This window comes from Lynx canadensis, chromosome X (assembly GCF_007474595.2).
Source record: "Lynx canadensis isolate LIC74 chromosome X, mLynCan4.pri.v2, whole genome shotgun sequence".
NCBI lineage: Eukaryota > Metazoa > Chordata > Mammalia > Carnivora > Felidae > Lynx > Lynx canadensis.
This window is the reverse complement of record NC_044321.2, coordinates 35,717,242-35,734,119: the sequence shown is the minus strand read 5'-3', so window position 1 is coordinate 35,734,119 and position 16,878 is coordinate 35,717,242. Positions and strand designations below refer to the sequence as shown.

The window sequence follows — 16,878 nt, the reverse complement described above, 5'->3', positions numbered from 1 at the left end:
AACAACAACAAAAAATAGATCCTGGGAAAAAAGGTCTAGGAAAAATACCAAGTAATTAATTAGTAGATCAGTTATTCACAAACCTTGACATAGGTAGAATTGTTCTTTCCTCATGATAATCACTGTCACATTCATTTATATATTCCCTTAACACAGTTAACACTCGAACCATTCGAACAGCTTCTTGCCTTGCACAATTAATACTGTCTTTGTCACCATCCAAAACACACAACGTGTCATAAGAGGCTTTCAAACGATCAAAGCAAGACTGAATGAAGTCTTCATGGATCACCACCTACAAATAATGGGCCAAATAAAGACAGTCCAAGATACTTTCATTGCCATCATATTTAACCAATGTCTACACTGATAATAAAACACACTACATTTTGTCAAAGGAAGCCAGAGTTACGTAAGTTAACAAGTATAAATTAGATAAAGAATGAGCTTCAAAGTAGGTAGTAAAATCAAAAGAAATTCAGTTGATATCTCATGCCATAAATATACACAAAATAATCACTTGAAGTAATCATCAAGATTCATGTTGTCTAAACAGCATTTTGTGGAATGATAATACAGACAAATATTGTAGGTATACATTTAATCAGAGTTGAAACAAACAACTTAGTTAATTCAGAATTCAAAAAATTCTTATAAGCAAAAGAGTTCGTTACTAGAATTCTAATTTGTGGACGTTTTAGTGAATGTAAATCCTCACCTGATTGACCTGCAGCCTTGGACCAAGGTTTGTATATATCTCTTTAAGTAGATCTATAGCTCTGCTGGCAATATCATCATTACTTTGAATCACCACCTAGGTTCAAAAAGATTCAAGTGTAAACAACTTTCATGACATATTTTAGGTGGACATTTCAATTCAAACCATATCCATTGAAATATGGATATTTCATATCCATGAAAAACCATTATTTTCAATACAGTACTCCATAATTTAAGGGTATATTTACTTTGATAATCAAGTAAGTCAAGTAAAATTAAGAGACTGAAGAGTAATAAAATGCAAAACTCAAGTCTTTGACTAAAGCAATTTAAGAATGGAATACACATTTTACTAAGAATAAAATATGCTTTGAGTAGTATTAGTGAACCCTGCAAATCAACGTGGCAACCAAGTTGTGAGACTGAAGGAGGAATTCAAATTAGTTACAAGTTAATAAAAGATACGTTAAAAATTAGTTAAAAAGAAATTTTAAAAGAGTGTGAAAATTAGTTAAAAAGAAACAAAGAGTGTGAATGAGGGAGAATTCGCAGGGAAAATGAGCAGAGAAAAACAAAAAACAGAAACAAAAAAACTGGCTCTCCCTTGTCCAACCAGTTTTACATTTTGGAGTACTGTATATATTTTTATTTAAATTGTTTTTAACGTTTATTATTTTTGAGAGAGATAAAGAGTGCGAGCGGGAGAAGGGCAGAGAGAGAAAAGGAGGGAGACACAGAATCTGAAGCAGGCTCCAGGCTCTGAGCTGTCAACACAGAACCCGATGTAGGGCTCAAACTCACGAGCCATGAGATCATGACCTGAGCTGAAGAAGGATGCTCAACTAACTGAGCCACCCAGGCGCCCCTATAAATTTTTACTTTTAAAAAAGGTTCTGGCTGTTTAAAAATATTGAAACCCACTTAATGAAAAAGTCTGAAAAATCAAATGACACAGTAAAGAGTTTACAATTTGCAGAAAAATATATCCAAAAAACAATATAAACTGCTATGAACAAGTCAGATTTTTAAAAGTAAAAATAATGTATTAATACTATACTGGCACAACATGGAGAGACATTGAGGACATTGTGTGAAGTGAAAAAAGTTCAGAGAAAGACAAATACTGCATGATCTCATGTGTATGTGGTATCTAAAAACAAATAAAAAACAACTCAGAACAGACTGGCAGTTGCCAGAGGCGGGGAATAGACAAAATGGGTGAAAGTGGTCAAAAGGTACAAATTTCCATTTATAAAATAAATACTGAGGATGTAATGTACAACACAGTGGCTACAGTTAATACTGTACTGCATACTTGAACGTTGCTAGGAGACTAAATTTTCAATGTTTTCATCACAAGAAAAAAATTTGTAATGACTTGTGGTGATGATTGTTAACTAGATTTATTGTGGTGATCATTTCACAATATATACAAATATCAGATTATGCTGTGCACCTGAAACTAATATGATGTTGTATCCATTTTATCTCAAGCACATATATATTTTAATACTAAAACAGTGGAGGAGCGCCTGGGTGGCTCAGTTGGTTGAGTGTCTGACTCTGGCTCAAGTCATGATCTTATGGTTCGTGGGTTCAAGCCCTGCGTCCAGCTCTGTGCTGACAGCTCAGAGCCTGGAGCCAGCTCCAGATTCTGTCTCTCACTTACTCTCTGTCCCCCCCCCCCCCCCATTCAGGCTCTGTCTCAGTCTCAAAAATAAACATTTAAAAAAGTTTTTAATAAAAAAAAAATACAACGGTGGAAAAATAAGACAGTAATATTTCATTCCCTCGGGTGTTTAAAAACATCACAAGTTAAAACTGTGCCAATAAAGTATACATTTGTAACCCATTCTAAATAGTCTTCTCTTCTGTCCTCTATTTTAGCATTGCATGTATAATAATGTAAAATTAACAATGAAGGAGGGGCGCCTGGGTGGCTCAGTCGGTTAAGCGTCCGACTTTGGCTCAGGTCACGATCTCACGGTCCGTGAATTCAAGCCCCGCGTCAGGCTCTGGGCTGATGGCTCAGAGCGTGGAGCCTGCTTCCAATTCTGTGTCTCCCTCTCTCTCTGCCCCTCCCCCATTCATGCTCTGTCTTGGTCTCAAAAATAAATAAACGTTAAAAAAAAAAAAAACAATGAAGGAGAAGAAACAGGATCTACAATGAATGAAACAAAAGGAAGAACAATGACTTCTATGGGGAGCAGGGGAATGAAAAATCTATATGGTAAGTATATTTCTAAATACACCTGGAATGATCAGACTCTAAGCCAAGACAAAAAGGATTATCAGTGACAAAACGGGAGGGGAAGGGAGAGAGAGAAGAAAAAACCTAATGACAAATGATACAATAAGACAAAGGTGAACTACCACTACCTTCTAGACAAGCATCAGATCAGCATATATACGTAATTTACATGCAAACTTGTGACTCCTTCTCTATTTGAAATATTTCATCAGAAAGAATGTTGACAAAGTTCCTACTTTTCACTTACCCTCCAAAGGTAGTCTAATCCTATTAACTCCAAATCATCCATCATATATGCCCTCCTTTTTGCTACTAGTTTTCCTTCTCGACAATTCACAGCTTTGAAGAATCGCTCAAAACATTTCATTCCGTTTTCAGTTAACAGGGAAGGATCAAGCTGAAGCACGTTACTTTCAAAGAAGTCTTTATTAATATCAGGATCCAAGTCTGGTTCATCTCCCATCAACTTGGAATACCACTTAAAACAGGCTTCACGATCACAAAGGTAAACTGCATTCTCTGCTAAGCACTTCCATATTTGTTTTGCCTGAGGAGCACATAGCCACAGTTGGCCATCCTTCAATAAAAATCTTGGAAAAACATAGAAAATTAGCAATTAGATCTACATAATTTTTATCCTGAAAGGCAATCTAGCAGTATATGTAGAAATAATCCATATATCATAATTACATATTAATTACAGATAAAAAGATGTCAACTCTTATTGACATCTTAAGCTTACTTATTCCTCAACTTTCATCTTGTAGTAAAAAACCCTTAGGTATTCATTCATTCATTTAACAAGCACATACTGGGCACCTACAATGTGCCAGGAACTCTGTGAGGTGATTGAACTTAAACTGAATTAAGTATTTGTTTCCTGAACTTAAACAGTTTGGTCTTTGAATCCAGCCATTTCAAAACTGTATTTAATGCGTTGTTTGACTTTTACCATTCTGCTAATATGCCATCATTGGAAAATGAGGTAGTTCCCAAGTGACTTTCACAGATAACCATTTCATTAACGAATTTTAGGTCAAAACTACTTAAGTTTTAATGCTTCCTGATGGTCTAAGATGCATCACTCAGTACCTCGCCACATTAAACAGAATAATCTACATATGACTTAAACTTTTTATGTCAGTATCTAACAGAATGCTTATCAATTATTCAGTGATGCTCTCTAGGGTCTTTTAGTATTGTGACTACTGGTTATTAAGACAATGAAGGTGAATTTTGGGACAGTGGCAGTCTCTTCTATCATAGCTTTAGATTTCTTTCAGCATTCCTCCACCCACCCTGACTGCCCTATCTATGAAGGAAAGGAAACGAGACACTTTATTCTGAGTAGCACATAATTTTTAGCTCACATAATGATGATTCCCTGCCCAGTTAAAAAGTAAGGTGCATGTATTTCGTGGGAGTAGGTTCTCTCATTATCTCAAAGCATTTTGGGATCTCAACTCTAGGGTCTTTGATATTTTAAAAGCACTGGTGAGCTTAAAGAAGGTATCTAGCACCTTGTCCTAGCTAACCCTGCTACTTCTAACTTATAGATATGATATGCAATGTCCTGTGTGGTAACATGAATTTGTTTTCAAAGTTTTTTGTTTGTTTTTTTAAAGTACAACAAGCAGAAAACTTTCTTAACGCAAAAATTATATTCTCAAGTCTGATATATAAAAGCAGGGCTGCCCTAGTTGTTGGGAAGAGGAGGAAAGAAAGAAGAAATGGGGACCAAATCTCCACCGCTTGTTCAGAAATCTTGGAGGAAGCTCCTTAGAAGCCCTAAGGCTCCAAGACAGATTTCCAAAAATCACTGGTCTAATATAAAGAGCACCGACCCTGAAGTCAGACAGATCCAGTCGAGCAGTGCAATGCCATTATGTATGGGCTTCCAGATATCAAAGAAGCTATTAAGCCATGTCAATCTCCATTTTTTTATGAATCAAATGGGGATAATACCTGCCTTCCGCATTGCTCTGAGGATTAAGTGTAAACTGTTTAACACAGGCCAAGTATATTGTAAGTAATGTGAGGTTCTCTTCCCTTGAGTGTGTTTTGCTACAAGTCATGAAGACGGGTACTAACAAAGCAAGGAGCAGAATAGGTCCTCTGATTCCAAACTTGAATACAGTAGGACTCATTACCATTTTTCTGTTCTAGGAAACCTACGGGATACAACACAAACCCATCAATAACGATGACTCACTATGGAAGTGATTCTCAATCTGGAGAGGCAGGTCCTTCTATCCAGGTGGTTGAAAATCAAAACACACACAGAAAAAACATTTCACTTTAAACCAATGCTAAATTTCTTGGAATTTGGTGGCTAGAGTTTTTCCTCAAGTTACAATCATTATGTAACTATTTATGTAAATGTTTTCCAGTAAATAAGCACACAGTTCAATAAACAAGTCCCTAATTAACTGAGCTTAGGAGAAAATTCTCCAATGTATCAAAATAATAAACGCAATAGATTTCCCAAAGCACTGACAATCTGGGCATCTCTCTTAGCACACTTAGGAACTGAATAAGCACTTCTGCAGCCTGCGGTTTCTGAATTCACAAGAAACCAACCGCTCATCAACAAAACTTTTTAACAATTTCAAATCTGTTAAGTGTATGATCATTAAAGGCTAATTATCCCTGAGCAAATTCAAATTCAGCCATGGACTACATTTAGCTTTGGCTCAAGGGAATAAACCTCTTTTCTTCATCCCCATCAGAATAATGTTATTCATTCAGATGGCCTCTGTCAGCCACTGCTAGGATGAACAAGACACCACTGGATGCAAACCACTCTTTCGAGGTGCTGGGCCAGCAGCCTTTTGACTCCATTTCCCTACGGACTAGGATACCATTAAGGTCAATACGATTCTCTAGCTGGTTGTGTCAAAGTATGGAAATTTATTCTCTAAAAATAAACCTATTTCTAGCATAAAGAAACATGAAGGACAAGTATATACAAAAGCTGAAAATGTGTTCAAATATTGCAAAGAATAAGAGTTAAAAATCAGCCAATAATTTTAAAGTATTTAACAATAAACACATAGGGAAATGTCCTTGGGACTTTCAGGTAATCATTTCCACGTGGGAAAATACGAGATGGCAGGGGAAAAGATCACCTAACAAAGACCTAACCATACAGCACATTAACTAAGCATTCCTTATCTGGGTCTTAAAGAGAGGAACACTGATAATTTAAAACAAACCTAAGGAAGTTAAGCCGTTCTTGGACTTCTTGAACATGACTATATCTACTTCCCAGCCTCACAGTTTGTGGGTCATAGTCTTCATGATCTGCAGATTAAGAAAAATCAGGCATTACACACATGGATATCCACATCACCAAATTTAATCAACAGAAATTTAAGTCAGTTAAAAAGCCATTAATTCTTGGGGCGCCTGGGTGGGGCAGTCAGTTAAGCGTCCGACTTCAGCCAGGTCACGATCTCGCGGTCCGTGAGTTCGAGCCCCGCGTCGGGCTCTGGGCTGATGGCTCAGAGCCTGGAGCCTGTTTCCGATTCTGTGTCTCCCTCTCTCTCTGCCCCTCCCCCGTTCATGCTCTGTCTCTCTCTGTCCCAAAAATAAATAAACGTTGAAAAAAAAATTTTTTTAAAAAAGCCATTAATTCTTTATTAAAAGGCAACCTGAAGTTTATTGATGGTTTCTACCCATCTCCTACCTTCCCTACAAAAATAAGCTTTTCTTTTACATAACCAAAGAAAATGATCTTTTATATGTGCTATCAAAAATAATTTTTCATCACAGCCCTTTTGCCTTATCTGTATCTGATTACAGCCTAAGACTGACCCGAGTGATCTGTGAAAATAAGCTACCAAGACAAAACTGTTTCAACTTCCTTCCTGTTCTACTAACAACTACCTTCATGGAGAAAAATTAGTTAAAATATTACTCATGTTTACCTAAAAACATAAGGTGGCATTCTGTACAGTTATCATAGTTATTACCAGTAGCATGTTACAAAAGTCTAGAACAGTCTCATAGAAATTCAAAAGAACTTACCCTTCAGTCATGACCATGGGTAAGTGTTGGTCACTAAGCATAGCTTAAACTTTAAATTCCTTCTTAAAAAAAAAAAGAAAGCTAGTAGTAAACTCTTTGGTTTTACATTCATTTCAAATATACAATGGGTGGAAAAGTCTATTTGGAATGAAAGGCCACAGCAAAAAATCTTAAAAAGAACCCACTGTACTGAAAACACTATGGACAGTTGTTTTCTGTTTTGACTTCGTTGGAAAAAGTGGTGTGACCTGGAAATGGTCAAGTTCATCTGTGGCTTGGGGCTAAAGAGACACGAAGCAAATGCTGACAAGTGCTATCAAACATGAGGAAATCATTGACATTTCTTCCAGCAAGTTGTACAAAGTATGGAGGAACAAGAAATTGTGTGGCTTCCCTTTAACATTAATTACTGATATTTGCATACCATATCATGGACTTTATGGTACGTGTGTCCTACTGCCAAAGAATTCTAATTGTTTGAGACCTTCCAGAAATAGTAAAAAACTTCAAAACTAGTGGTTTCTTCTCTGAAGAAAATCTTGGGACTGATGTAAAGATGGAACATATATGGAACATAGAGTGTTTAAAAACATCTGCTTTTCGGGGCGCGTGCGTGGTTCAGTCGGTTACACATCCCACTCTTCATTTCGGCTCAGGTTACAATCTCATGGTTTGGGAGTTCGAGCCTCACATCGGGCTCTGTGCTGACAGTGCAGAGCCTGCTTGGGATTCTCTCTCTCCCTCTCTGCCCTTGCCCCGCTGTGTGCGTGGGCTCTCAAAAAATAAACTTTAAACAAATAAATAAAATCTGCCTTTAATGTTTTTGTAAGAAAAGCAAAATATATTAGAACCGCTTTCTACTTCCACATGTATTGCCATCTACCAAAAGTCCTAAACATGTTTTCTCAACTTCCATCAAAGTCCATTTCCTCAAGATGCAGACTTAAAGCAGTTTCTCAAGAAACTGGATAGAAGATCAAATTCTAATCAACTATGTAGAACTTTTCTTTTTCAGAGAATTAGTCTTGAAATATCTGAATCATCAATGGACTTCAGTTGCCTTTTTTGTTACTGTCTAAACAAGGAGTTTATGCACAGCTTTGTTCGCCTGCCATGTTCCTTTTTAGGGGAAACTTTATATTTTAGTAATTTCACATCTAACACAAGTTTCAAAAATAATGGGTGAATTCCCTTATCAACTTCACCCACATTGACCAGTTGTTTACATTTCGCTGCATCTATTTCATTAGTTGCCACATATAACGTAAGTGTAATTTTTCTAAACCATTTGACAGTCAGTTGAAGACATAGCTCTGTACCTGCCCCCACTCCCCCGATACTTAAATATTTCCAAATAACGAAGACATTTGTTTAAATAAACACATTACAATTAACACTGATACAATACCGAAGTTAACTTTGATCATTTGGTCAAAGTGTTTCCATTAGGATTTTGCAGTGTAAACTTACGATTTTTCTCTTCCTAAGTAGTGGGGAGATGCCTTCAGACTATGTAAGTATCTTGCTTCTTAAACTTTTACCCACTAGTTTTAATACCCCCATCCCTTTTTAGGTGCCAGCACTTTATCAAGAACTAGACCCTGGACAGCTGGCTGGCTCAGTTGGTAGAGCATGCAACTCTTGATCTTGGGGTTGTGAGTCTGAGCTCCATGTTAGGCATAAAGCCTCCTTTAAAAAAATACACACAAAAAAATCCTGGAGAACCTGAACACAGGTTAGAACTTTGAAAATATTCAACGAATGTCAATAATCAAGAATAAATAGTCGAGAAATAAGACGATCCCTCATTGCTAAATAGAAAGGGAGAGACTTGACACGTTACTACAGAGGAGATTCTGGGCTGCCAGAACATAAACAGCATGTTTGGTGGTCTTCCTTGTAAACATTCAGCTCTAGTTAGCAGCCAAAGACGATGATGCATTTGTGACTCTTGTCGCATCCAACTGACGAGAGCAGGAGATATTAAATCAGACAAAATTAAATCCAAGTGGCTATGGCTAACATAAATTCGTTCTTGTCATTACAGAATGCAAATTGCCTAGAGACTGTTTAATAACTCATAAAAGCAGCTCAGTTTTGAGAAAGCATCAAGACATAACTCAAATACCATAAAATTCACAATTTAATGATTTTTAGTATAGTCTGAGCTGTGTAAACGTTTGTCATCTTTATTTTTGTCATCCTAAGTGTGAAGTAGGTTCTCAATGTAGTTTTGATTCACATTTCCTTAGTAACTAATGATACTGAGCATCTTTTTTGTGCTTTTGGCCATTGGAGAAATACAATATCTTCTGCCCATTTCCTAATTGGGTTGTGTTTTAATTGTTAAGAGTTCTTCTATATTTTGGATAGAAGTCCTTTATTAGACATAGGACTTAGATTTTTTTTTTTTTCCAATTCTTGGACTGTCATTTTACTTTATTGAATCATTTGAAGCAGTTAAGTTTTAAGCTTTGATGTGCTCCAATACACCACCTTTTCTCCTCCTTAGGCCACAAAAATTTGTTTTCTTCCTAAGACTTTTATACTTTTAGGTCTATGATCTATTTTAAGTTTTGTGTATGGTGTGAGGTAGGGGATCAAACTTTATTCTTCTAGATGTGCATATACAAACTTTCCAGCAACATTTATCAAAAAATCACTTCTTTTCCCACTGAATATTCTTCCCACTCACAAAAATCAGTTAACATAAATTTAACAATTTATTTCTAGACTATCTATTCCACTGATGCATACATCTATTCTCATGTTAGTACTACACTGTGTTATTTTGTATTAAGTTTTGAAATCAGGAATTATTATATATATAGGTCAGCCAACTTTGGTTTTCAGCAAATAAGATTATGTTGGCTATTATATGGTCCAATGGTCCCTTGCATTTCCACGATCTTTAGGATCAGCTGATCGATTTCTGTACAAGAGTAAATTGGGATTTTTATAGGGATTATTTTGAATCTGTAGATCAATTTGCAGAGTACAATGACTGTAACAATATTAAGTCTTCCATTCAATGAACACGGGCTGTCTGTCCATTTATTTAGATCTTTAACTGCTTTCTACAATTCTGTTCCATAGTTTAAAATGTACAAATTTTGGGGGTGCCTGGTTGGCTCAGTCAGTGGAGCATGTGACTATCTCAAGGTTATGAGTTCAAGCCCCACGTTGGGTGTAGAGATTACTTTTTTAAAAATCTTAAAAAATAACTAAAACGTACAAACAACTTTGGTATTTTTGTTCAATTGTAAGTATTTCATACTTTATGAAGCTATTGTAAATAAAATTATTTTCTTAATTTTATTTTCAGGTTGGTCATTACTGAGCATACAGAAATATAACTGACATCTGTACACTGATCTTAATTCCTGCCATCTAGTTTAACTCATTTATTAGCTTTAACAGATTTTAGTGGATTCTTAACTATATACAAGTGTTGATTTCTGTAATTACAGATAGCTATGCCTCTTTTCAAATGTGGATGCTCATTTTTCTTGCCTAGTTGCTCAGGCTAGCACCTCCAGAGAATGTTAAATGGAAGTGATTAGCATACACATCTTTATCTCATTCCTGATCCTGGGGGAAAGCAGCAGATCTTTCACCATTAAGTATGAAGTTAGCTAGGAGAGTTTTGAGATGCCCTTCATCAGGTTGATAAAGTCACCTTCTATTCTTAGTTTGTTCAATGATTTTAAAATGAAAAGGTATTGGATTTTGTCAAATACTTTTTCTTCACCTACTGAGAAGCAGTTTTGGTCCTTCATTCTATTGGTGTATCACAATGGACTTTTGGGTGTGAAATCAACATTGTGTTCCAGACATATGTTCTATTTAGTCATGATACATAGTCCTTGTTATATGTTGAATTTGATTTGCCTTCCCCCCCCCTACCTTTTTTTAAAAGGATTTTTAATCTTTACTCATAAGGGATACTGGTCCGTAGTTTTCTTCTGATGTCTTTGTATTGTTTTGGTATCAGGGTAATAATGGCTTCACAGAAGGCATTGAGAAGTGTACTTTTATTTTCTGAAAGAATTTGTGAAGGAGTGGTGGTAATTCTTCAAATGTTCAATAAGATTCACCAATGAAACCACCTGGTCCCAGAATTTCTTTGTGGTTTCTTTGTTACTCATTCAATTTTTTCACTTAAATTTATTCAAAATTTTAATTGCTTCTCCAATTTCAGCAATTTGGTACTCTATTTTTTTTTTGGTAAGATCAGTAGAGACGGCCTCTTACTTTTGATTTTCATAATTGAGTCTTATTTTCTTAGCCTAGCTACAGGTTTGTCAATTTTGCTGACCTTTTCAAAAAACCAACTTTCAGTTCCATTGATCTCTAAGTTTTCTCTCCCTTACCTTACTTGATTTCAACTCTAATCTTATTTCCTTTCTTTGTTCTATGGGTTTAGTTGGCTCTTTCCTAGTTTCTGAAGGTTACTGATTTGGTTCAGTTAACTGTCTTCTTTACTATGAACACTCAGAGGTATAAATTTCCCTCTGAGCACTGACTTAGCAACTCTCCCAAAGTTGCCGCATTTTGTGTTTTCATTCATCTCAGTATATTCTCATTCCACAGGTGTCATTTCTTCTTTGACCCACTGGTTAGTCAGGAGCATATAATGGACACGAACTTGTGAAATCCCCAAATTTCCTTAATTTACAATTTAATTCAACTGTGGACAAAAATCCTACTCTGTATGGCCTAGAATATGGTGTGTCCTACAAAATATTCTATTTGTACGCGAGAAGAAAGTACATTCTGCTCTTGTTGGATGGAGTATTCCTTATATGCCTGTTAGGTACGGATAATGGGTTTATAGTGTTCAAAATTTCTACAGGCACACGAGAGATACTGCAAATTTGGTTCCAGACCCCCAAAACAAATCAAGTATTGCAATAAAGTAAGATGAAGTCTTTGGCTTTCCAATGCATATGAAAGTTAGGTATACTTTATACTATAGTCTGTTAAGCATGAAATAGCATTATGTCTTAAAACACAACGTAAATACCTTAAAAATACTTTATTGCTAAAAAATGGTAATTATTTGAGTGCTCAAGTCATAATCACCAATCACAGATCACCTTAACAAATACAATAAAAGAGTTTAAAATCCTGAGAATTACCAAAATGTGACAGAGACATGAAGTGAACAAATGTTACTGGAAAAATGGCACGGATATAGACTTGCTCAATGCAGAGTTGTCATAAACCTTCAATTTGTAAAATATGCAGTTATCTTCAAAAAGCAGTAAAACAAGGCATAACTATATTTTCCCCCCTTAGGCTTTGAATGACTGGTGTCACCTGTCACTCTAATTACTTTCTTTAGTATTTCTTGCAAGGCAAGTCTGCTAGCAATAAATTCTCTCAGCATTTATCTGGGAATGCCTTTATTTTGTCTTCATTTTTCAAAGATAGTTTTGCTGTATGTTACTTAGTTGTCAGGTCCCTCCACTGCCCCTAGCACTTCATATACATTTATCCTAATACTTTCTAGTCTCCAATGTTCTACAAAACAAATTGTTAATTTTACTTGTGTTTCCTTATGAAAGGTTCATTTTTCTCTTACAACTTTCAAATTTTCTTACACCTATGAAGTGCCTGCATCTGGGTCTAACGTTACCTTACTTGGAATTCTTTAAGCTTCTTGGTATATGGGTTAAGGTTTCTAAATCCATATAGGAAGTCTTCAGTGATGATGTTTTTTCCTGCTCCCTTCCGTCTCCTGCATCTCCTTCCGGTACTCCCACTGCATGCATGTTGGTACTCTTAACGACGTCCAGTATTTCTATAGGATTTTCATTCCTTCTTCACTGTTTTTCAGATTGCATAATCTCTATTCATCAATCTTAAATTCAGATTGAGTCTTCCGCAAGCTTGCAAGCTCTGTTCAGCCCCTGTTCCAAATTTTTCATTTTGGGTATTGGAGTTTTCAACTCCAGAATTTCCATTTGATTCCGACTCTTTTAAAGAAAAAATTCTATCTCGTTGACATTATTCTCAATTGTCACAATACTTTCCTTTAATTCATTAGACACAAGTTCATACAGCTCCTTGGGCATATTTGTAGTAACTGCTTTCAAGTCTTTGTCTGCAAAGTCTACCATCTGGGCCCATTCAGAGGCAGTTTCTGTGGTCTGCATATATATGGGTGACACCTTTAATTTTTTTTTGGTTGAAATCTGGGTATTTAAATATATTATAGCAACCTAATTTTGACACTACCCACCAACTCCCAGGTTGGTGTTGTTTGCTTGGTTGTTTAGTGAATAGTCTGAACTCTCTGAGGTCTATCTCACCCACAGTATTTTTCCTTTTACCTTTCAGCCTTGCTATATGTAAGCTGTTCCTGCTACTTACAACATAAGCCCCTTATTGGTGAAATGCTGTAATTAAGTCCCGCTTTGGCTAGATTATTACCCTTTACCCTTTACCAGTGGATGTGAGTGGCTTGGAAGCTACCATCCCAGTTCAAGGAGTTTGTTTATGCCCCACATTCAATGACAAAGCTGCGATGTTTTCTTCCCACTCAGGAGGGTGCAGTCTTAGGCATGATGCATAGTCTTCTTGACTACAAGGAATACGTTTTATTCCTTTTACTTTCAAAAGGGATCAAATTTTACTTTTAAGCCTGGCTTCCTAAGAGTTGTCCCCAGTTAAGGGTAGCTTATTATTCACCCAGGGTTTGATCACAAATTCAATTTAAATACTTCAGCCACTGAAGCTCAAAACCTTTGCTAATGGAATGGTGCGTGGACTTAAGAATGTTTTCAACTTGTCCCGGTCTTGCTCTGATTGCTTCTGAGTGGGTGCAACCTAACACATGTGACCCCCCTAGGGCTGACTACTCCCAGGAGGGCTCATCTTGTCTCTTGATCTAAAATCTGTTAAACTCGTGGTTGCTCTGCTGTTTCATTTACCAATATGAGTACACGGAGCTGCAAGCACCCTCCTAATTGTTCTTCACCAAAATTTTAATAATGCTCTTGGGAATGGCATGCTCTTGTCCAAATAAGGTGAATCCCTTGAAGCCTAACTGCTGAGCTCTTCATCCTCACAGCCCATCTCTCACAAATCATGGGGTGCCTGGGTGGTTCAGTTAGTTAAGCATCCAACTTCGGCTCAGGGCATGATCTCACAGTTTGTGGGTTCGAGCCCTACGTCGGGCTCTGTGCTGACAGCTCAGAGCCTGGAACCTGTTTCAGATTCTGGGTCTCCTTTACTCTCTGCCCCTCCTCTGCTCATGCTCTCTTTCTCTCTCTCAAATCTAAACAAACATTAAAATTAAAAAAAAAAAACTTTAAAATTTTCTTCAGTGAAATGGTTCTTTTGTTGAGAAGATCCACTGAGCATCTTACTCCCACCATTCAAAAAATTAAATCCCTCATCCCTTGGTTTTTTTATGATCATCACATGTTCCACATATATTGATACTTCCCTTTCTTTCAGCATAGACTGAAGAGTCTGTACTTCATTTAATGGTTTAGTTACTTTTATTTATTTTGGCCTAATTTTCACCAGTAAGAGCCAACTCCTATTTTTTTTTTTTTTGACATGTCAACAAGATTCTTTAAGCCCTTTCTCAATTTCTAAAGGAAGATGTTGGAGGATCATATTTACTTTCCTTACACAGACCTTGGAAATAACCATCACTCTAGAGAACTATAAGCCATTCATAAAATGGACACTAAATTAATTTTTTTTAAGTCACAAAGAACCCACACAGACTTAGCCATATTTCATGGCTGTTGTGTAGGAATGAGCCAGAGCTGAGAAAGTCTAGCCTAGGATTTGACCTTAACCCACAGCACTGTTGGTGAATGACACTCATGAAGAAATTGTTTATGTGGAAAAACGTTCCTAAAAATTGCCAGTACTAGATGTAAGAGGTTGGGAAGAAGTCATGGGGAAGTGGTAGTCTATAGAAAATAGAATGCAGGGGTGCGTGAGTGGCTTAGTTGTTAAGCATCTGACTCGATTTTGGCTCAGGTCATGATCTTACAGTTCATGAGTTTGAGCCCCATGGCAGGCTCTTCTATCTAGAAGCCAGGGAAAAACGGTAAATAAAACTATCAATAAGCGTTCAAGTCAGTACAATGACAATCCTATCATAAGGCAAAACTTGAGTGAAAATTAAAAGTGGTTTTTTACTTTGTTGTACGCATTAAAAAACTTTTAAAGGATGACTTGGTAAGCACCATTATCCGAAGGCACTACTACTAGTAAGAACATACGAGGGGTGCCTGGGTGGCTCGGTTGGGCAGCTGACTTCAGCTCAGGTCATGATCTCACGGTTCGTGGATCGAGTCCTGCATCAGGCTCTGTGCTTACAGCCTAGAGCCTGGAGACTGTTTCAGATTCTGTGTCTCCCTCTGTCTCTGGCCCTCCCTGGCTCACGCTCTGTCTCTCTCAAAAATAAACATTTAAAAAAAAAAAAAAAGAATACAGGAGTAAATACTGGAATTTTAATAAACTCATTAACTTTATCTAAATAATAATAAAACAGGAGGTAGAATCAGCTGACCTAAGTACTGTGAAAACATTTTATTCCAAAGCAAAAGACACAAGTGGACATGAAACATGAGCAGGACAAATATGTGACGCTGATGTAATAGTTACCAGAAATTAAGACTATCAGTACATTCTGAAACATTGATGTATCCTGCTAGATAACAGGTCTCATACCTAATGAGATCTTATAAAACATTTCTATTATACAGAGACAAAGGCTGTAATTTACTTTAGAATTTCAAATTCAGAAATTGGTGGTTGACCTTATCACAGAAGTGACTTAATGCTGCAAAAAGCTTATTGTGTAGGAGAATCTTACTAGTTGTAAAATATACTTCCCCCCACCCCCCCCACGCCATATTTAAGGATTAAGGTCTTAATCAGAGGAGTACCGTAATGAGGAAAAGTTATCAAAATTAGGAAAAAAACATAAGGTGTGTCAATGAATTTAAGGGAACATCCATAGCAACAAAAACTCAAGTGCTTAATATGTACTAGGCATTGTTCTCACATAAATAACTTGCCCAAGGTCATACGCCTAGCTAGTGTAGGTCATTTTTCACAAGTAGACAATCTGACTATGAAGAGTCATACCTCTCATTTTATGGAACTACAGGCAATTTAAGGAGAGAAAACTAAAGACTGAAAAACATTCTTTTGACAATGAAATTGAGAAGAGGCAATGACTTATATGGAACTGGGCTAAAACGAAGCTGGAAACCCAAGTGAGGCTGAACTGCACATGCAACATCATCTCTTGAGTGTCCCGACAGCACAGTACTCAACTTCTGGCAATGAAATAAATTAAAACATCACATACAAATGAAGTAAGCAAAATTAGCATTGCAGCACATATGATTTATATGGCTCCATTTTGGGGGAAGGCCTGCAATGGCATATGTGAGGACTTTGTACCAGCAAGAAGAGAGGAGATCATAACAAAGAATCTGCATTATGCTAAACTGAGCCCAGAGGCTCCCAGTGACTGGGTGTATTACATGCAAACCTCTGGTGTTTCTCTCAGATTTTGGTTCCATTTGGTACAGAACATAAATCACATGGTTACATGTCTATACTGCTCCAATTATTCTATCATGCTTAGAAGGAACTCGGGCCTAAAATGATAAAAGATCATTGCCTGGGGCCTAACAGCCTCCTGATGCTTAGACTGCTTATCTAGCTCTACAATCTACTGCCTAGGAGGACTCAGCTGGCCCAGAGGGTGGGGTACATGGAAGAATAAACAGCCAACACAATCAGGTGGCATACCTGAAGAGCTGCTTAATTTTTCTATTATGCTTATCTGAATTTTATATGGGAATATATATCCTGTAAATGTTAAAGAAATC

The 16,878-nt window shown here is 36.8% G+C and overlaps 1 protein-coding gene across 2 annotated transcripts in view; it reads right to left on the bottom strand.

Annotated features, from left to right (window-relative positions):
* USP9X (ubiquitin specific peptidase 9 X-linked) overlaps positions 1–16,878 on the bottom strand; it is a 98,613-nt gene that overhangs the window by 58,895 nt on the left and 22,840 nt on the right. For both annotated transcript variants that reach the window (XM_032592176.1, XM_032592177.1), the window contains exons 14-17: positions 6,187–6,274; positions 3,219–3,561; positions 719–814; positions 84–295 (exon numbers count right to left, since the gene is read on the bottom strand). In XM_032592176.1, coding sequence (XP_032448067.1) covers positions 84–295; positions 719–814; positions 3,219–3,561; positions 6,187–6,274 — 739 coding nt within the window. The remainder of the gene's footprint in view (positions 1–83; positions 296–718; positions 815–3,218; positions 3,562–6,186; positions 6,275–16,878) is intronic.